At 45.8% G+C, this 21,439-nt stretch overlaps 1 protein-coding gene and 1 long non-coding RNA gene across 2 annotated transcripts in view; both read right to left on the reverse strand.

Moving 5' to 3' along the window:
• The window catches only part of LOC116150050 (uncharacterized), a 217,357-nt gene extending 216,441 nt beyond the window's left edge, over positions 1-916 (reverse strand). Inside the window, exon 1 of the long non-coding RNA XR_004133733.2 lies at positions 643-916. This is a non-coding gene — a long non-coding RNA (uncharacterized LOC116150050). The remainder of the gene's footprint in view (positions 1-642) is intronic.
• A 4,648-nt stretch (positions 917-5,564) lies between these two features.
• ATPSCKMT (ATP synthase c subunit lysine N-methyltransferase) lies at positions 5,565-21,241 on the reverse strand. The gene is made up of 5 exons (XM_010981968.3): positions 21,160-21,241; positions 16,729-17,018; positions 14,474-14,611; positions 13,105-13,155; positions 5,565-6,511 (listed from the first exon to the last, which is right to left on the reverse strand). Exons 1-5 carry the CDS (start codon positions 21,173-21,175, stop codon positions 6,284-6,286), a joined length of 723 nt encoding a protein of 240 aa, XP_010980270.1. The 5' UTR covers positions 21,176-21,241; the 3' UTR covers positions 5,565-6,283.
• Positions 21,242-21,439: the final 198 nt, after the last annotated feature.

Here is a 21,439-nt window from a genome sequence, read left to right on the forward strand (position 1 = left end):
AGATGTCTTTATATCAATATTCGTTTTTATATTTAAGTATATGGCCTGTGCCATCTTTGGGAAAAATGAGGTCCTCGTATTTAATACCTGCCATAACAAGTCTTTTCATTCATCACAAAATAACCTAGTTCCTAAGTGGAGATCTTCAAGAAACGGGATTCTCAACAGAATCCGATGAGGAGGCAGCTAAGATGTTCCAGGGACAGTGACAGCTCTGCTCTAGCCACCCAGTGGGTGGGGGCAGGCGCCTGGCAGGGTCTTACCCTCTAGTACCGTGGCCTGCTCCCAGCACTGAGCCCTTGACCCAGAGAGAAACCTGTCACTCTCTGGTCTCTCACAGCCCTCCAAGTTTCTCTGGCCTCAGCTTCCTGACCTGAACTCCCACTTAACTGTCCCCAATCCTTCTGTTCCCCAATTAAAATTCTCAACATAGAATCACATAGCTCAGCTCAGGTCTATTTGCCAGTTGCTTCAGATGCCCATCCGTGATCCAACAAACCGGAGAAGGATCAGGGGGCTTCTGGTCCTCATAAGGCTGCTCCCTTGACAAAGTGATGAGTGAGGTGGTGTCAGAAGGGGAGGAGGCATCACTAGGGACCTATTTCCACCAGACGCTTCAAGGTCCCCTGGTTTAATCAGTACCTGGTGAACACAGCTGTGCTCCCTGCAGCTGAGCCCTCTGGGGTTTCACAGACTCCATCCTCCCTCTCCGATGATTCACATTTCTCAGCTGAAGTCCTCATACTGCTTTTCTGATTTCATCAGCTCCCCAATTCTCCTTAGCTACTTTGTTCCGCGAATCACAGCCTCCCGTGTTTGGGGATGCAGAGCTCGCTGTGTGACACGCCCTCACTGCTGAAGGCTGTTCTGATGCCTCACAGACCCACGGGGATCAGCCGGGGATCAGCCGAGAGGAGGCAGCAGCCCTGCTGGGATTGGAAAACTCATCGTCATTTTAGGTCCTTTTAGGACCCAGACTGCTTGTGGAAGGATCCCTTCTGCAACAGCCCCACCAAGTGGCCGTCCAGCTTCGGTCCAATGTCTCCAGTGACAAGGGACTCACCGTGTCCAGAGGCAACACACTCTGACTTTAAACGACTTTATTAGGACTGTCCTTCATCCTGAGTGTCAACTCCACGTCTCTCTAACAGCCACCCCGTGACCCGCGCTCACGCCCCAGAGCCACAGAACAGGCTGAACTGCAGGGAAGCAACTGAGTGTAGTAAAAACCTCGTGCTCCAGTGTCAGTTTATGCCATTAACTGAGCAAGTTCATGATGACTCCCGTTGTTAAAAAAGAAAAATAAGCGAAGCCAGGTGCCACGCCCCTGAGAATGAGAACACGACCCCAGCGCACAGAAGCCCTGGCACACAGCCATGTCATCACTTTCCTTTCTGCTGCTGCTCGGCAACCCTTCAACATTTGAAAGTTCTGTTTTGTTTCCTCCAAACGTTCTCTCATCCAGGGTAAACATCACTACCTCTTGAACTGTGACTCTCAGGGTATGCTTTCAAGAGCTTTTGCCATCTAGAATTCATTCTGCTTATCAATGCGGTTTCTTCTGTTCCTTTCTCCAGTTCTAGGTTTCTACATCACCCATGTTAGTTTAGGGACAAGTCATGCCAAAAGTGTCCTCTTTGTGAGCAAAGGGTGGGGGGTACCTGGCGAGGAGACCCCTCCCTACGGGAGGTTGGTGCCAACCACACCCTCCAAAGGCCCAGGGGAACTTCTGGAGCCTCTTCAGCCCCAACCATCAGGTCAGTGGGATGGTTCCCTGCACTTGCCAGCCAGCACATGGGAGAATCCTCTAGGAGCTTGGCTCCCCTTTAACTTCCTCTCCTCACCAGGGCTAAGGAAGTGCTGGCGAGAGCCCGGATAGGTCTGGGTAGTGCAGGGTGCAGCCCTCCTAAGTTACTAGCTTGTCTCGGTCAGCGGAGCAGAACACCATGGCCTGGGGGGCTCATACACCAAGTACTTATTTCTCACAATTCTGAAGGCTGGGGAGTCCAAGATCAAGGCGCTAGCAGCTCTAGTGTCTGGTAAGGGCTTCCTGGTTCATAGATGGCCCTCTCCTCACATGTCCTCACGTGGTGGAAGGGGCAAGGGAGCTCGCTGGAATCTCTTTCATCAGGGCGCTAATCTCACTGATGAGGGCCCCACCCTCATGCCCTAAAGCCAAGGCCCCACCTCCTGATACCATCACACTGGGGGTTAGGATTTCAACATGGGAATTTTGCCCATAACACAGTCCTCTACTTGATAACCCTACCTGCCAAGGAGGGCAGTCGGAGATGATCTCCTCCCTTCCTTTTCCTAATTCCTCTCTAATCCTGAGAAACCATCTCTCCCTCTATAGGACTCCCTTGGTGCAGAGATACAGCTGAGGCTCTGCTGTTACTCACCCCTACCCACATCCCCAGGAACAGGATGCTCTCCTGAGATGTCAGCCGTGAAGGCCAGGTCCAAGTTCACAGCCCTCATGCCTTGGTACAATTCCCAAACATCACTCCGGGAGCTACTCTGGGAGGGGGGCCCCCTACCCCTGGGAGCCCAACCTTGCTAGAAAGTGCTCCCTCCTCTAGCGCCCTCCAGATGTGGAGAGTGGGCTCACGGGTCTGCCATTCCACTCTGCTGGGCATCCTACCCCAGTGCAGCCTCCATCCTCCCATCTCCATCAGGCTGTTGAAAGTGCAAGTAATACAACACCCACATAAAAGTAGCTTAAAAACAACATAAGTTTATTATGTCTTGATGTCAGAGGCTCTGGGTCAGTTCAGCAACTTAGTGTATCATCAAAAACCCAGCGTCTTTCCTTCTTTCTGCTCCTCCAATCTCAGCATCTTGGGTTTCATCTTCATTTTTCCCCTGCTGGTTGCAAAACGGCTGCTAAAACTTCAAGTATTACTGCAACAAAACCTTTTCCGAAGTTCCCAGCACACATCCCCTCCAACCTCACTGATGGGACCTGGATTACCTGCTCACAGCCCACCCTGATGCCCAGGGGATGGGATCAGACAACTGGCAGGGCCCACTATGCCTGAACACATCGACACCTGACACCTTGAAGACCTATGGCTGTGTCACCAGGAAGAGGGGGGATGGCTGCTGGGCAGGACTGAGATGAGTCTGCGCACCTCCTTGGCTGGCCCACTGGTGCCCCTGCTGCCCAGATCAGAGGCCTGCACATTTTGCTGCCTAGGCCAGGTCAGGAGCGCTCCACTGTGGCCCAGGGGACTCCAACATCTTAACAAACTGCTGACCACACTATGGCACCAGTAAGTAGCAAGACACAACCAAGGGATGTGCTTCTTGTCTGTCTGTCTGTCTGTCAGTCTGTCGAGACTAAGTAGACTCCTGCAGTGTGCTCTGCAATGACTTTGAGGTCTTTCCTAGAATGCATTCAGCCAGGGCTAAGCCAGGAAATACATGCTACGCACAAGCTCGGAAGACCTGGGCTTGAGAACATTTGCTTCTTGACAGCAGGTCCTTCATACCCTGGTCTTCAGGGAGAGCACTTCGGCAGTGGGGTGGTGCCAGCTGTGTGGGGTAAGTATCAGGAACCCTGCGTGCTTCCTGTTCTGCCCATAACCTGTCACGGTGCACGTATCTCCCAGCAATGCTGACCAGCGTATGTGGAAAAGTCTCATTTCCAACATCGTCTAAACTTGGTTTCACATGCACTCGGTGGAGCTAAGCGTTTCAAGGAGTCCACGCCACAGCTGGCCGAGGGTCTGACGAGGTGCCCACCTGGCACATCTGGGGAACGCAAGGATTGCAGTCCTGGGGCCACGCTTTCAGAGAAGGACGTTTTCAGGTGGAAACGTGCTCAAGTCACTGACCTGAGTGTCTATGGAACTTCCAGGTCTGTTCACAACGGCACCTATGAGGCTACAATACCCCTAAGCTGTATTTCTATTCTTGTTTTTTTCAACTTTAAGTTATATCAAGTTAGAAGCTGCCCCTGATTTCAATCTGTATAGACGTTCTTGAATCCTGTTTTTGACATAATCATAGTAGCTCTCATTCCCTGCTGTGTGCTGTGTGCACATTTGATCAATGTCCCTTAACCTAGTAACTGATGAAAATTCAAACCAGTCAGTCAGAGAAGCCACAATAACCTCTACAGGAAAACTCACACTGTACATTTCACTTACAGGCACGGTTTTAAAATGTAACTAAAGAACCTGCAGGCTGTATGAATCACAGAACTTCTATGAAACGGGCTGTTCTTTCCTGAGGTTGCAGGACCAAGCATCATCCCCCCAACACAGCAAGTCGCATGTGACTCTGCAGACAGCCTGATGTCTCTGCAAATCTGGCAGGAATACATCTAGGAAATTAGGGAATACCTCCAAGGTTCCACAAAACTCGGCCGCTGCCCACCCCGCCTCTGGGCAGGGAGCTACATATGAAGGGTCCCTCTGCAGGCGTGCTCAGCCACATTCCAGGGCTGGCTGGGGTGGAAGGAGGCAGCAAAGGGCAGGCACCAAGAATCCACACAGTGGGAGAGAACTCATTCTTCATAAGGAAATCAGGGACTTTGGGGAAGGGGATCAGTGGTGACAGCCAGAAACCTGACTGATGTCACAGCATGCCATCCCCTCACCCCAAACACACAGTTTCTCTCTCTACTATCACTCTGTTTATCTCTCCCAGAGAACTTCACACACAGTGACGTTCAGTCGCCTGTTTGTCGCTCTTCTAGAATATAAATCCCATAAGATTAGGGGCCTTGCACATCATTCACACTGAATCAGGAAAGCTTGTTACACAGCAGACACTCAGTAAGTATTGCTGAATGAATGAATGAGTCCCCAGTTGCTTCTCATTTAAATGAAGATTAGCAAATTGATCACACTTTTATCAGTGCAGTTAAAGACGCAAACCACCTCCCTTCATCACATCTCTGCTCCGACGGTTTGGTATTTCGGTTCCAGGCGTATGATAGGGAGTTTAATTCTCTTCTGTGACATGCAGGGATTATTCGAGCCACCACTCAATATTAATTTTTCAGATATATGGAGCTTGTCTATTGACATTTAAAGGTTTTCCTTAACTTGTCTTTATCCGAATCAGTCAAGTCTCTTCTCATAAGTGAGAAATATTAAATAAATGGCTGCTTTCATAAAATAAAGAAGTGACTAGCAGAAATAATCTTTAACTTCTACGAACAAGCTTCTCTTAAGTGCCTGAAATAATAAACACAGCTTACAGACCAAAAACTTCGTGCTGTGAGTTTTACAAATCAGTCCCCAGCCCCCTGTTTAGTGTCTCATTACCCCAGTGACAGGGAGGCTCAGGAAACTAAGGCTTCGAGAGGGTCAGCCACTGGCCCAAAGCCTCCTGCAGGGATGTGAACCCAGGTCTGGCTTACTCCAAAGCTCATGACTGTTTTACTGTCAAATCAATACCAACTACTCCACTGCACCATGCATCTTCTCTGAATACCACAGTTCATCAGATCTGAGGTCCACCAACGGCAGCTGATGTGCTAGGACGTCATGAGGCACGGCACTGCCAATTCCAGTCATAAAACACCATCAGCTGGAAGGCAACTCGCAGTGTCAGAAATGTTAAAATGTGTCTGTTTATTCCCACACATTTACATACACTATATGTCTTAGATTCAATAAAATACAGTCATCAGGGGAGAGGGGAGAGCTCAGTGGTAAAAGTCCATGCTTAGCATGCACGAGGTCCTGGATTCAATCCCCAGTAACGCCATTAAAAATAAACAAATAAACCAAATTACTTCCTCCTTCCCCACCTCCCAAAAAGCAAAACAACAAATAAAATAAAACAAAATAATCCACTAGCCTCAGAACAAATTATTCCTAATAAATGTTATAAATGTGTCTCTAACTCCTTTAGAAAATTAATTTTGCCATGAAGTCCAGAAAAGAAAGAGAAATCTTAAGCATGAATAAAGTTTCAGGAAGCTGCAAACATGCACAAAAGCATTCCCTCTTTAAATTTGTCTCTTCTCATCTTGGCATCAAATCGGATTCTTCACAATGTGAAGGGCGGCTGACGTCCCTCCCACCCATGGACATGACCGCCGCTCACTGGTACCTCCACACACCCGCGGGCTCCCAACACGTACGCACGTCTGTCAGAACGCAACACAGTGGGGCTTTAAATCTCCCTGCTGTTTTTTACTTCTGTTTATTGTCTCCAAAAGTTAAGGAAAGCAATCAGAATTTCTCATTCCACAGCAAGGAAAAACACATGCTTTGCTGAAGACACAGCCTTAAGTCTCTATAAAATCAAAGACCCCAACGCTTCAGAAACCATCCTCGATAAAGTCTCTACGTGAGTGACCGACTGAAGCACACCGACCCTCAGGGCCTCTCTCCACGGCCCGGAAAGAGCTGGCGTCGTAGGCCCACACGGTGTCACCCCCCTCCCCGGTGACCTGGGCCGGGCTCCAGTGCGGGAAGGGGAACCGGCAGGCGATGACTCTAGCGTGGTCCTGGAGTTCCAGCTCGAGCTTCCTCTCCAGCTGCGGCATCTGCGGGGAGCGACAGCAGCACCTCGGTGAGCGGGCAGTCGGAGGCAAGGGGGCCCTGAGAATACCTGCAGAGCCACTGACTGTAAAAAGACCACCCCAGGGCACAAACACACCATCACACAATCCGTTAAGACACAGAAGTCACGTGAACCACAGTTATAAGAATACCTTCTGGTATCAATTATAAAGTGCGCCATTCTCAGCAGGGGTGTATCGCATTTCCAGTTTTCTGACTAAAGTCATGATGTGGCAGTCATTAAAATGAGACACAGTTTTGCCTTACTTACCAACCTAAACACTTCAGTCTCCCCCGCCTCAACTCCCCAACACAGATTTGTCCACCTTCTTAATATCCCTGAAATCGGGATACATCTTACAATTGACATGGCCTTAGAGCTATAATTGGCAATGTTTCTTTCCCAATTACAATGGTACATCTTAAATCACTAGCATCTAGAGTCAATTAAATACGGTACAATTAGACCATGAAAAACATACACTTCTACCACCTTGAAACATAAAATGTTTCATAGCTTTTTAAAAGCATATCCAGGATATACTGATAATTAATATAACAGTCAACATGACATAAAAAGTAAAATCCTCTTATTTACCACTTTTGCATAATTTTATTACCAATCTGTGAAGAGTTTTACTTTTCGCTAAAAGTATTGATACTGTAATTACATCGGCAAATTAACAGCCACTTAAAATTTTATCTTCCAGTCCTAAAAACATATTACTACCTTTACCTCCTAAAAATATTTTTCTACTTCCTTCCTTTGTTTTGAAATAGTTTCAAATTTACAGAAAAGTTGCAAGAATAGAGCAAATAATTCCCATATTCCTTTACCCACATTCACAAATTTTTTTAAGTTTGTCATACTTGCTTTATCTAACTCGCTCTCCTCCTCTAAGAACATTTTTTCTAAACCATCTAAGAATAGACTGCATACAACATGCCCCTTTTACTCCTTAGTACTTCAGTGTTTTCTAAGAGCCCCAGCACAACCATATCAACCGAATCAAATTCAGGAAATTTAATACTGTATTCCAACAATAAAAATTCCAGCAGCATCCCACTTCTGTCAAATGTCCCAGTAATGTTCTTTCCATTGTCCCCAAGATCAGAATCCCACACTGCATTTAGCTATAATGTTTCCTCTGTCTCCTTCAATCTGGAACAGTTCTTCGATCCTTCTTTGTCTCTCATGACAAGAACATCCTTTAAGAACACAGGCCAGCTGCTTTACCCGGGGTCTCGCTGATGTCTTGTCACGAGGACTCAGCTTGTGTGTCTCCGGTAACCCCCAGCAGTGGGCTGGGGACTTCGCAGGGCTCCACAGTCCTGAGCCCCATGGGGTTTTCTGCTTTGAGGGGGATGTACCACTTGGTTAAAGGGGATCTGGTCGCTCCACAATGTGGTTACATTTCTCCTTTATAATGAATAAGTAATTGTGGGGAGAGAGCTTGAGAAGATGTAAACAATCCTGTTACTCAGCAAATCGTCTCCCCACTAGAAGTAGCATTCTTGGTCGCTCTGCCGGACTCGATTTTTACAATAAGCATTGCAATGTGGCAATTCGCTACTTCCATCATTCCTTCTAGACTGGTGGTCAGCATTCAGCTTCAAGGAAGCACTTTCCCGTCTCTACCATTGGAAGTGTGAACTCCTGGAGACTTATTTCATTCAATGGATTATAATCCATGATTGTCCATCTTTCTTCTCACACTCTAATTGCCCGGTTTGGCCCCTGGGAGCCTCCACAGGCTGGCTTCTCTCTCCTGTGTATGTGCCCCATCAAACATTCTGAGCACTTCCTTAAATGTGGGCTCAACAAGTCGTTCCAGGCTTTTGAATCTTCCCTTCCTCGGCCCCAGATAAGTCATTTCTCAAACATTCCTGGTTCCTCTGAGTGAGAAATGATATTTAGAAACCAAGATCTGAGCAAAACTTCCCCCTTTAAAAGTAACCAGTTAAATCAAGGTGAACAAACCAATAGTGCTTTCGTGAAGATTTTACTCCTCACGTGCATCTTTGAAAAGTGGTTTGGAAAAACTCCTCTACATGACCTTTGGCTGGAATGAGCCAAAATTCTGCTTCTTCATTGCAATCAATACCAAGATGACAAAGAATAAATTCCATTAAGGATGGAATATTCCTTTCTTTTAACAGCTGGTAAAAGATTACTATTTTTAAAAAAGGTAAAGTTTTGCTCCTTGAGGGAAAAATTAAATAAGCGAAGAATGAAACAGTATATGTTTTCCCAAAATATCACAGGTTCCTTACAGTAATTTGGCTCATAAGAAGGGTAACTGTAAACTTATTCATATTACCACTCTTTTCTCTTTTTCAGATCTTTTATTTCCAAATGACTGTCATATGCTAAGTCAAGATAAACCTACAAATGAAAGACGCTATTTCAATCATAAGAAATTAACTGACTACACATAAATATGCAACAAGCCTGGGTCTTGATGTCATACACAAAGAGAAGCAGTGATGTGTCATGTCTGCCTAATGAAATTCAAAATTATTCATACAATTATATGTTTCAAAGTGACTGAACTCATCACATTCTAATTACGTCTTCAAAGCTTTTAAATAGAAGTTGAAACCAGTTCAAAGGCATAAGACAGACTAGCCATGCCCATCAGCAGCTTGGGGCCACTGGATCACCCCCTCCCCCAGACACTGGCTTCACTCAGCTCGTGGGGTAACCCCCACCCAAACCCCACTTTCCTTCTCCCCAGCTCCTCCTCTCAGAGTTCTCTGCTGGGGGCCCCTCATTTGCTGGAGGCCAGGGCTCAGGCCTTGCCAGGCTCCGCTCCCTCCCCAGGTGACCTCAGCCACTCCTCGACTTCAACCTGGGCACTGATGCCCAAAAACTCCACCTGCGCCCGCCCGCCCTCCCTCCTGAGCCCCAGACTCCCTCAGTCCACCACCTCCAACCTGACACGTCCACAAGCCTCAGAATTCACATGCCAGTGGAATTCCTCATCTTCCCCCAGGCGGCTCTGCCTGCAGCTTCCCCAGCTCAGCAGCGGCAGCTCCCAACTTCCAGCAGCTCAAGCCAAACACTCTGGGGTGCCCTGGGCTCCTCTTCCTCTCCTGCTGACACTGGATCTGCGGCTCACCGTGTTGGTTCCCTCTTCATGATGCCTCCAGAATTTGATGACTTCTCACCAGCTTCTCCAGCCTGAGGCAAACCTCCCACACCGATGGCCTGTATGCCTGCAAGAGCTCCATCCCAGCTTCTACCCCCTCTCCCTCCCCGACCCTTCCACCCTACTCCACCCATCTCCTCTCAACACAGCAGCCTGGAAGCCTTCCCCGTACAGCTGGGTCCCCCACTCCTCTGCCCCAAGTGCAAGGGCTCCCACCTCACAGGGACACAGTGTCCTTCCCGCCCAGCCCTATTTCCTCTCTGATCTCAGCTCTCCTCCACTCCCCTCCTCAACCCGCTCCCACCATGCCCACCTCCTTGCTGCTCTGGAAACCCTCAGCACCTCTGCCTTTGCAGTGGCTGTTCCCCCTGCCTGGACCACTCTGCCCAACACAGCTCCCTCCCTCACCTCCACATGTCTCCTTCTCAGGGACACTGTGTCTGCCCCATCCCACTCTGGCTTTAGTTGGCCCCACAGCACTCAGCCCCTTTCACTGTATGACGTAATTTACACAGATATCTCATTTAATGTCTGCTCTCCCCACTAGCATTAAGTACCTCAGGGCAGGGGTTTTTTCTCTTTTATTCACTAATGTATTCCAACTGATTAGAACAGCGTCTGGCACTTAGTGGGCCCTGAAAAAACACTTGTTGAATGAATGAAGGAAGGATAAGTGATTTGGTTATGAGTCATGTTTCTTTATCAGCACACGACGGTAATATTTTTGTTCATTAATTCATAACAGAATTTGTAACGAAAATGAAATCAGTCATTCTCTGAAGTTATGAAACTTAGTTCCCCACTGGGAACAGTGCACTTAATGGGTACGCTTATACCGCATTAGCTCATTCACTAACAAATACTTCCTGGGCCATCACTCTGTGCTGGGCATGTCGAGCTGCAGGCCTGGCTGCAGAGACGACGGGCCTGCCCTCATTCTTGAGCTCACAGTGCAGTGTACACGGCAGACGCCACCAAAGCCATCACACAAGGAAAAGTGCAGTCACTCATCCCCAGAGAAGGGGACGGGCTCGGGGTGTTGGGGCTTGTCTCACAGGGCAATCAGGGACAGCTTCTCAGAGGAAGAGACATCTGACCTGTGAGTGGTCAAGATTTCACTAACCAGGCCGAGAGCTGGGGGACAGAGGTCGCAGGGAAGGACACGGCCCCACGCGGTGCAGTCCAGGGGCGGAGAGGACAGAGCTGGTGCGCAGACAGCTGAGCGAAGCAGGGCCGCTCAGGGCTGTGACAATGGCTGGGAGTAACCTCCCTGCATTATAGCAGCAAGAGGTCACAGAGGGGTCCTAAACGAGGACACAACTCATCTGTCCCACATCCTGAAAAGACATTCTTGGTGCACAAGCTCGTGTTCAACGTGGACATTTGCCATCCTCGCCCTGGACCAACCAGGTCCAAGCGGGACTCCTGATTCCTACCCCACTGGACACAGACCTGTCTGAAATGTTAGGGCAGATCTAGTTCCGAGCTACCACTGCACAGAGCTGTTAGGAGTCAGGAGTCCAGTACCAGAAGCAGAGAGAGGACTGACATCACCAGGGTCTCTACCTCTGAAGCTCCCTGAGTGCCCCTGGGCTCCCCCACGGCCTGTGTGTGCTCCAGCTGCTGTGGGAAATGGTTCCTGCCACCCCGCCGCTGCCGGAATACTGGCCAGTGCTCGGAGAAGGGCCAGGAGTCATAACAGGAGACCACAGGACTGCACCCAGACAGGCTAAAGGACTTCCCAGGACTCGTGCAACCCGCCGAGGGCAGACTCGACTCCTCACCCCCCAAACAGCACCTTCTCTCTCCTCCCTGCCTCCACGCAGGCGAAGCTTGACGAGGGGGAAGGCAGGCTCCCCATCCATGAAATCTGGCCTCTTCCAGACCAACAGAAGCCATCTGGGCCATCCCCGCCCCGATCCATCCACCAGCCTGGAAAACTCCAAGTTGGCTGAACCCCTCTTATTCAGAGAAGGCAGGTGCTCTGTGTATTTCAGCTGCTTCCCTTCTTGCTGGAAACAGCGAAATGCTGCAAGTTCCTTATTTAGATGCCTCTGTGTGCAGAGGAATGGACAATGATCACAAAAGCATTCATCAAAATCACAGGACACTTATTTCCCTAGAGTGAACAGTTCCAAGAACTGACTATACTTCAGACTGGTTAGAAGCACAAGGACCTGGGTCTCAGCAAAGACCACTGCTGCCCCCTGCTGGGGCAGAGCTGCTGCGGCCTCGCACAGACACCCACCCTCCAGACAGTACGGAATAAATATCAACTTTCTATTTTTATAAAGCATGGGTTTCTAATTAAAGTTACTTGCCCTAAAATGCTAATTATTACAAAAGAATGCCCAGACTTCATAATAAGTAGTAAATAATCATCAAACTCCACAGCAATTCTATGATTCCAAATTGGTTTTTTTTAATGACCAGAGATGATGGCTTTCTATCTCTCTTAATTTCTATAACAAAAGTGTAGACACCCAGGTTTCATCTTAATTTTAGGCTTACTGAGAATTATGAATGTACAGAATCCTGTAACATTCAAGAATATCTAACAAAAGCATTCCTAAATAGACTTTAAAAAAAAGAAAGAAAATGGCATTGCACTGAAAGTCCTAATAGTAAGAATATATTTCTCAAGTACTGAGACATCTTAGACAAGTACGAATAACAAAACATAACAATAAAAAAGTAAATTTCTCTTTTTTTTAAAATAAAAAAACCATATCAGTTATATAGTGGCATTTCAGCAAACATCCAATTTTACCAAGATTATTATGGTTACAATTACAGACTTTGAAAAGTGAAGAGGGATTTCCTTCCATGATCTGTAAACCAGCAATTACAACGAAAGCATCCCATTCCAGTCATCTTTCCAAAGGCTGAATTTAGGACCATTTTAAGTACAACGCTGCGGCATTTTCACTTTTGAAGATACGGAATCAAAGTTCAACACAAATCAGTCAACTGAGGTCAACTGAAACTAGTCAGCGCTCGTCCACCCTGAAAATCATCTCACTGCAAAATCCGAGGAATGACCACTTCAAAGGGAACATCCCATTAACCTTCCCAAGTGATTCCGGCAGGATGCGAGCTACTGTGCGGGAAAGTCTCCAAACACCCGAGACACCAGGAGCTCATAAGGCAGTTTTTAGACTGGAATTTTTAGGGTTTAGGTAGCCAATTGAGACTTTCATGTGAAGCAAAAGTCCTACAATGTGACTGAATCTTTTACAATTAAACTTTTAAGGCCCTGAGGTATTTTGTTAAACCAATAATCTGAAGTCCAACGTTCCCTCAGAATCTCCGGGAGGCTGTCATTGTGCACATAGGTGGCAGGCAAGAGAGTGGCGGCCTGTCAGGGCTGGAGGTGCCCTCACAACCAAACCCAAACAAGCAGCGGACGGGAGGTGCCTACTCACCATCTGCGGTACCCCAAAAATCACGACGTTTGAGTATTCAGAAAAAGTAACCTAAAGGGGAGGGAGAAAACCATGCATGGATTAATTTTTGAAAGCCAAACATGAGCTTGACTTTTATTTCAAAATGAGGGGCAATTTTCCCTTTCATCAAATGGCGGGTTTTCACAAAGAGTGGCCCTTTTTAAGATTTCCCAAGGAAAAGAACACCATGTTCACACCTTCATCTGTGTGAGTTCAGTCTGTCACAGTTTTCCAGAAGTTTCCTCACAAGTTATCCCATCTCATCCTCACAGCCACTCCATGCAGGACCCGCCCCGGGGAGCATCTATAAGAAAGGCAGCGACTGATCCAGCGGCAGCGGGTAGTGAGGCCAGCCGGCCGCGGGCCATGCGCACTGCGGGTCCACACTTCCTACGCTGCTGCACACACCACCAGCTCAGCGAGAGCTCAAGGGATTTCGGAACCACCTGTTTTTTATGTTGAGCCATCCTTAAAATTCTAGTCCCCCTCCTCTCCTCTAAAATACTAAGTAAAAATTGCAATAAAATGGTCTTTAGTTGGAAAACTGGGGGGGAAAGTGCTTTGCCAGTCAAAATTCTTATTGCCCAATAAAAGTCTTATTTACTCTAGAGAGAGATCGTTTATGTATATATGGAATAAAAAACAATGCAAGCAAACTCAAGTGAATTTTTATAAGCTACTGATGACAATATTACAACGGGAAATTCTTATTTAAGAAAAAGCATTTTATGGAGCATTCCTAAAGCAAAATTACAGGACATTTTTTAGAGAACAAATAAACTTGGAAACATCTCACACTTTATGAGGATGCGAAGGAACCACGACAGCCTGGTTGGTGGACGGTTTCTTTCCTCCTGCACTCATCTCTGTCTCGCTCTAGATACATACACACACACACACACACACACATACACATTCACTCACACACATTCATACATACATACACACATTCACACACTCACACGCACATTTACACGTACACACAAAAGTCTACTATTCACCAGGAATGACATTAGCAAGTTAATACCTATATGACAATGTATAAGACTTCCAAATGAGATAAAAGTCTTATCACTGTGTAATAAATAGAAATGAGAACTTTTTTAATTGAGCAAATAAATCCTTAGAATTCACATGGCCAAAAGTTACAAACCTTAAGTTTCCAACGTAGAGTTGATTTGTAAAATCTATCCATTTAAAAGCTGTTCTCATTTCACTGTGCTGAAATATACACTTGTATTTAATTCTTTTTTCTTTTCATATGTTATTCAGTTTTCAGTCATGCTAATTATGAATTACAAAGGCTTGGGGGTTGGAGTTTTCTAGGCCCACTCTCTGCCTCACATACCTTCCACAGGTCTGAGATGTAAAACCTGGCGGAGCCCTGCACGCCTTCTCGCCACGCGCGGTACCTGGAGTACCAGACCAGCCACGGGTTTAATTCATAACCAACAGCGGTGAACCCCTCCTTTGCAGCTGCTATCACCTGTGGGGAGAGGCCGTACTCAAAATCAGAAAAACACCAACTCACATGGTCAAGTGATATGAAAACTCCCTATTTGTGGTCTATAAACAGAAAATATCTAATCAAAAGGTGTTTGTTCAAAACATCATTTAAAGGTGGAGCTCTCAAGTCACCTGGCTTTGTGGACAAGATAATGCCAGTCCATTTAAGCTCAGTTTTCTCATTTTTGTCAAAGATTTCACCTTGAGCATCAGAACAGACGATCAGGTTTGCTTTGGACAACTGCATAATTAAGTCTGGATGGGTCAACCCTCCAGAAGCTCCAACAAAAAGCTTCGGAAAACCTGCGTTCTCTCTCCACTGGGACACACAGCCTCAGAGGAAGCGAGTGTGCCTGGGAAGACGTTTTGTGAACCAGTTGTAATTATAATAAAAAAACAACCAGTGGGTGAATAACCTGCCATTAATTACGTATTTCTCAGTATTTAAAGACCGCTCACTCCAACCTGACAACAGGTACAGGTACGATGGAACGAGTCAGAATAAAGTCAATTACCGAACTGTCATCTCACCTCCCAAGGTGACAGGGATGGTGGGCTGCTCCAGGATCTCTGCTCGCCTGTCCTGCCCCTACTCTTCAAGCGAGCACCCCTGAAGGAACTGTCCCATCTACGCAACTTCCCGATTAACTGTAGTGTCGTCCCTTTGAGAAGGGAACCATTTTCTTAGAAATCATAAAGCTACCATCCAGAGATGTAAAGCATCCACATCTGGATTTTAAAACATCCTCCTTGTTAACATACACATCTCCTGGTTTCTTAAGAGCAAAACAAGTCGCTTTTTAATCTCTTCCTGATTATCCCGGGTCACCACCAGAAGACTGCATGGTCCACATCTGCAGCGGGCTGGTGAAAGGTGCTGTGCCCTGCTGGTCTCACACGAAATGTTTCCAGAACACAAGCCTTCACTACTGCTGTCCTCACTTTCCGCTCATCTTCCAGGTGGAGGTCTAAGGGTGGTGCCACCTGCCCAGCGAGGAACCTGCTCTGGGACCCTGGTGGCCAGTCAGAGGCTGTGAGTCTTTGTTTATAGGCTCCCAGCTGGGGTCAAAGTGAGCTGAGGCCACCAAAAGTCTGACCTTTGGATAAGTGGGGGTTAATGCATTGGCCCTTCCCTATCTTCACTCTAGATTACCCCACAGAAATTACAATACTTTATATATACATGACATACTTATATAAATATAGGTAAATTCAGAAGCTAATATTTATGGTACAAAACATGTAAAACAGTCAAACTATGACTTAATATGTTGTTTCCTCTGGATATGCCACCTTTATTGGCCCAAGTTTTTTAATGAACAGTCTCATAATTACCAATTACTGTTCCTTTCTACCTGGTAGATCCACACAGCACTTTCTCCTTTAAGAAAAATTAAATCTGAGAAAAAATAAATTCCAAAGTCCTGCTGGAGGGCTCGATAGTTCAGCCAAACAAACTGACTACTTTATTAAACTGTCAGATTTAGCAAGTCTTTGCACAAGCCTCATAAGAAATGTGAAGCAGAAATTTTAAGCCTTAAAACCTAAAAAACGTAAACCTTAAAACATCTCAGCATAAATGTGTATAAAATATATATGTATATATATATATATATATATATTCTAACATGCACATATATATTCCAACATATTCCAATAGATATTTCAATTAGGGCCTGGGGAAATTTAAAGAATTTAGAAAAAATTTAGAGCCTAGAAGTCCATTTATACCTGATGCCACCAGGCTGCCAGTAACATGGTCACCGTGGTGTGAGCATGTGAAGAAAGAAATTCCCAGCATTGCATCTTTGGAACTTTTTTGGGCTTAAGCTTAAATTGACTAAGACCTCAATATATTTTGGATGACTTTCTATTCTGGCTTCCTCTACCTTGTTGACAAGATATGACTAAAAATAGTCGTGGAACGAAAAGTCACCAAAAGAAATACAACCTGGTTTCCTCAACAGATGAATGAGGTTATGGAAGCTATTACAAACTATAAGAATGTTGCAAAACAAAACACTACACCATCTGGAATAAAATTAATAAACCATGGAAAATCTCTTCCTTTAAAAAAACAGTCTCAGCATAACTCACAATGCGCCCGTCACCGCTGCCGACGTCCACCAGGGACCCTCTTCTGCACCGCAGCGCTTTCATGACGTTTTCAATCTGCTTTGAAGTCGCAGGTACAAAAGGCAAACAAACGCGCCGGAGGGCTGGGGTGATAAACGGTGTGGCCACAGCATACACGGCCACCAGCGTCCCACCAACGATGCCAGTGAGTAAGAAGCCCCAATTTCTTTTCTTCAGGCTGTTGGCTTCAAGACTTGCAGGTAGAGCATATCCCGACTGCCTTTCTTCTTTCAATGCTTCTGGGGGTGTCCCTGGATTGATAGTAAGCAGAAAAGACATATAGCCCCAAAGCTGAAACCCAAAGTAGTGTTTTTTCCTACAATTCTTATTGACAAATAAACTCATGCTTTTTAAAGAAGCATGGTTTAGCTCAGTACAAGCTAAATTACAAATGTAGAATCCCAAAATAAGTTCTAAATTTCATCAACTAAATTAAAGTGTTTTATAGAAAATTACCCAATACTGATGGAAGACTAAAATCTTCTCTTTCCAACGATTTTTTTTCTCTAGGAGTCATCCTTAAAAAACCTGTTCAAATCTATTTGGTATTTTATGAAGCAGTATCCATTAACACAAATGTGAACCACGTATTTTTATGGTTCCCAACAGAGCCCCACAAACAAATAAGCATGAAAATGTCTAGTTATTACCCTATTTCAAACAGGATGAAAGTATTCTAGACCAAAATTGGTCAGGCATCAATACCCTAGTTGTATATATTCAATTTCTGAAGTAAAAGAGGAGACAAAATTCAGGTTTTACTAAAAATCTTAAATAATCACAGTAATAAGGAGATTTTTAAAGCAAATCAACAAAGAACAAAAAAATAAAATAATCATTTCAATGCTACCTACCACACATACAGAATAAAGCGAGCAAACTCCAAACAACTGATTACAGAGGGTATGAGTGGTACCTTAGAGACCCTCCCCTTGAGTTTTATTTATTTGGAATATATTCCTAATAGGATCTCAAGTTTTTTAGGTTGAAACTGATTTGAAATTAATTTTGAAACTGATTAATGATGACTCTGGCTCCATGCCTCATAACCATGTATGACCCTTCACCTCTCCAAACCTTGGCTCCTCCTCTGCAAAGTAGGGACTGTGGGGTTGTTGTGAGGATGAAACAAGGGGAAGCAGGCAGAGCACTTGGTGCCCAGCACATGAACCCCGCAAGGAACAAGACCACCCCGCCCTGAACTAGCTCACGGTCTAGCTGAGGGGCTAACACCAAAACCACAGCAACCTGTAGGAAAAAGGAGAGTAAGAGGAGGGAGGACAAGAGATTCTTATCACGCGAAGACATTGGTGTTCAGGGTTTCAGCATTTGTAAGCCACTCAAAAGGCCCACTGTATTAGTTTCCTTTTGCTGCCATAAGAAATTACCCCAAACTTAGTGAGTTAAAACAACACACACTTATTAACGTACAGTTCGGGAGATCAGAGGTCTGAAAGTGTAGGCTGTGCTCCTTCTGGAAGCTCTAGGATGGGTTTGATTGCCTTTTCCCACTTTGAGAGGCATTCTTTGGCCCCACATCCCTCCAACCTCTGCTTCCATCATAACACCTTCTGACACCCCTACCCAACTCTTTCCTTTACAGGAAAGGAATCCTGTCCCTGTGAGCACACTGGCCACCCAGACAAGCCAGCATAATTTCCCCATCTCAAAGTCCTTAATCACATCTGCAATGTTGCTCAGGTAACGTCCTCACAGGTTCCGAGGATCAGGGCATGGACTTATTTCTGCCTACCACACTCATGGAACATGGTAATCCTTTACAACTGTGGTGAGACACAAATGTGAACACTGGGCACACCAGAAGCTGGCCCACGGTGGGGAGTCACTGCTCCAGGGCGGCTGACCAACCCCAGCATCTCCTGCTCAGTGCGGCTTCGTACTTCCTGATGCCCAAGGTCCTCTAAAGTGAGTTTAAAAACTAGCGTCATGGTGGAAAACCAACTTAGAAACAACAGTGAAAGTCTACTGCTGGTGCTGGTGATGGGAGTAAAACAAAAGTCGTTTAGGAAGGTGATGGTGTTTGATAGAAAGCAAGAGTTTTCAGGAGGGTAGGTACAGCTCAGTGGTAGAGTGCAGTGCTTAGCATGCACGAGGTCCTCAGTTCAAACCCCAGTAACTCCATTAGAAAAACAATAATAATAATAAATAAACTAAATTACTTCTCTCTCTCCCCCAAAGAAGAAAGAGTTTTCGATACATGTTCATTTATACACCTCAGCATTGTACGGAGGAATATACAGGCTACAGAAGTAGTCATGCATCTGATCAGTTGTTTTTAAAGGTTAAGGTACATCTTTCATGCCTTGAGTAAAATCACCCCGCAGGCATTTCAACTGTACCATATAGTGGTCAGGAAGATTTCAGTCTCACAGCTCTGAAGACTCAGAACTGATAAAAAAAGAAAAAGCAATACATTTTTGTGAAACAGAGGTAGCAATATAGTTATGTGTAAATACATGCATACAGTTGTATATATACAGTGGTGTAACACTAGGTAAGTTGTTTCTAAGGCTCGATTTCCTCACCTAAAAGATTTAGAAATATCTTCATAGGGTTATCGGGACATTTAAACAAATAATGCATACAAAGCCCTTAGCACAGGCCTGAGAGAGTAAGTGATGACTATTAGCCACTACTGTTATTTTCAAGACTATCACGGAGGCAGGAGGGACTCAATAATTTTTAGCAACTTTATTGAGACTTAATTCATATGTCCCATCTAATACATACACTTCAAAGGCCTTCAGTATATTCAGACAGACCATCATCACAGTCAACTTTAGAATTTTCTCATTACTTCCAGAAGAAACCCCTTCTGCTTTAGCTATCACCCTCCCATCCTTCTCCTCACCATCCAGCCCTAAGCACCACTAATCTACTTTCTGTCCGTTCAGAGCAGACTTTCATGGGTGGAATCACTTAGCACGTGGTTTTCGTGTGACTGGCTTCTCTCTCCCAGCATAATGTTCTCAAGACGCATCCATGCTGTCCAATGTATCAGTACTTTATTCTTTTTTATGGCCTAATATTCCATCAGGGAGATAGCCTACATTTTGCTTATCCATGTGTCTGATGATGGACAGCTTCTCTTTGTCCTAAAAATCCTCTTTGGATTTCTCTCAGTTTGTGAAAACAGGTACTAATGCAGGTCTTTTATAAAAGCAAAGTGGTATAAAGTGAACTTTCAAAAAACATGAGGATACCTGTACTGGAAAAAGAGCTTTCTCAGAAGGACCCCTGGGATGTTAGGCAGTTTAGATAGAAACGAGCACTCGGCAGGAGAGGAAGGGCAAAGGAACCACCAAGAAAATAACAGTATTCTGCGCTCAGGATAAGGGAGTCCAGAAACTTATACTTTCTCTAAATGAGGGCCAGCAAAAGAAGCCAGCCAAAATCAAAACGCTGCAGCTGCCCATAAGAGAAGGACCCAGTATAACTTGACCCAGTGAACCTGCCCAAAAGGGGATGGGCGTGCCTGAGCGCAGGCAACCTGAATTGTCAGCCTATCAACCAATCAATCAATCAATCATGAAGCCAGGATATAAAAACAAGAAAAACAAAGGAGCTTCGCCATTTTTCCTCTCTTGGATTGGCCTGCTCCCAATTCTTGGGAGTGTACCATCTTTCACTATTTTTTTTTTTTTTACTTCACTAATAAAAATCTTGCTTGTATCATGCTTTCTGTCTCTCATCAAAAATTTTTTTTCGGGTGACTAAGAACCGAGGTAATTCTTATTTTCCTTTTGCTGGTAACACCTGTACTGGAAAAGGAGCATTCTCAGGACTCCTGGGAACCCAGGCACAGGAGGCAGGGGAAGCATTTGCTGCGTTCAGGGTGACAGAAAAGCAGGAAGGAGGGAGGGAGTACTCGCGGGCCAGGTTAAATACGCGTTTTACTCGTGTGCACGGAGACGAAACTTTTTGAGAAGTCACGACATTATTTGTGTTTAAGAAAGGCAACACCAGCAGCAGTGTGTTCCCTGACGCTACCACACACATTTCTGCCCCAAATTTCTACACCTGCAAGGCTTCCCACTTCACAAAAATGTGTCCGAGCTTTTGAAGCTGCTATGTAAGTCCAAAATATGGCTATATTGCTACCACCATCCAATAAAATATGTATTTTTTATCAGTGAAAATGGCTGGATCCCAAGAGCAGCACACGCACCCGCGGCAGGCGCCTAAGGGTCGGGGGCGCGGTGGGCAGCAGCCCTGAGGCACCGAACGCCAGACCTCGAGCCCGGGCAGCGACCCGCGGCGCCCCTCCCGACACCCCACACGGACCGGCTGCACAGCGGACACCGGCCGCGAGCCCCACGCTACACACACACACCGAGGCCCAAAGAGCCCGCCACGAGCCGCCGGCCTCACCTCTTCCTCCCTCCATCGCGAGATTTCCCGCAGTTAAGAAAAGGCAGTGGATTCTACCATCTCCTCGGAGCTGGGGGTGGGAAGGAGAGAGAAAATAATGCTCTAAATAAATTAGTTATTCATTGGGACAACTATCCAGAAACTCTCCACTTTGTAGCTTTAATAAATGTCTCGACTCGATCTGCTCCTGACTTGTGGGTTCTAAAGTTCCCGTCCATGTCTTCAAACTCCCCCCCCCACAGCTTCCTGGATGATAGACGTTCCCGATGGCCGCCGATTC

Source organism: Camelus dromedarius, chromosome 3 (genome assembly GCF_036321535.1).
Source record: "Camelus dromedarius isolate mCamDro1 chromosome 3, mCamDro1.pat, whole genome shotgun sequence".
Lineage (NCBI taxonomy): Eukaryota > Metazoa > Chordata > Mammalia > Artiodactyla > Camelidae > Camelus > Camelus dromedarius.

Coding starts and splice junctions, on each gene's coding strand:
- ATPSCKMT (XM_010981968.3), bottom strand. Junction 14,612..16,728: donor GCAGCGGTGACGGGCGCATT/GTGAGTTATGCT, acceptor CTCTCCCCACAG/GTGATAGCAGCTGCAAAGGA. Junction 13,156..14,473: donor ACATCTCAGACCTGTGGAAG/GTATGTGAGGCA, acceptor CCTCCCCTTTAG/GTTACTTTTTCTGAATACTC.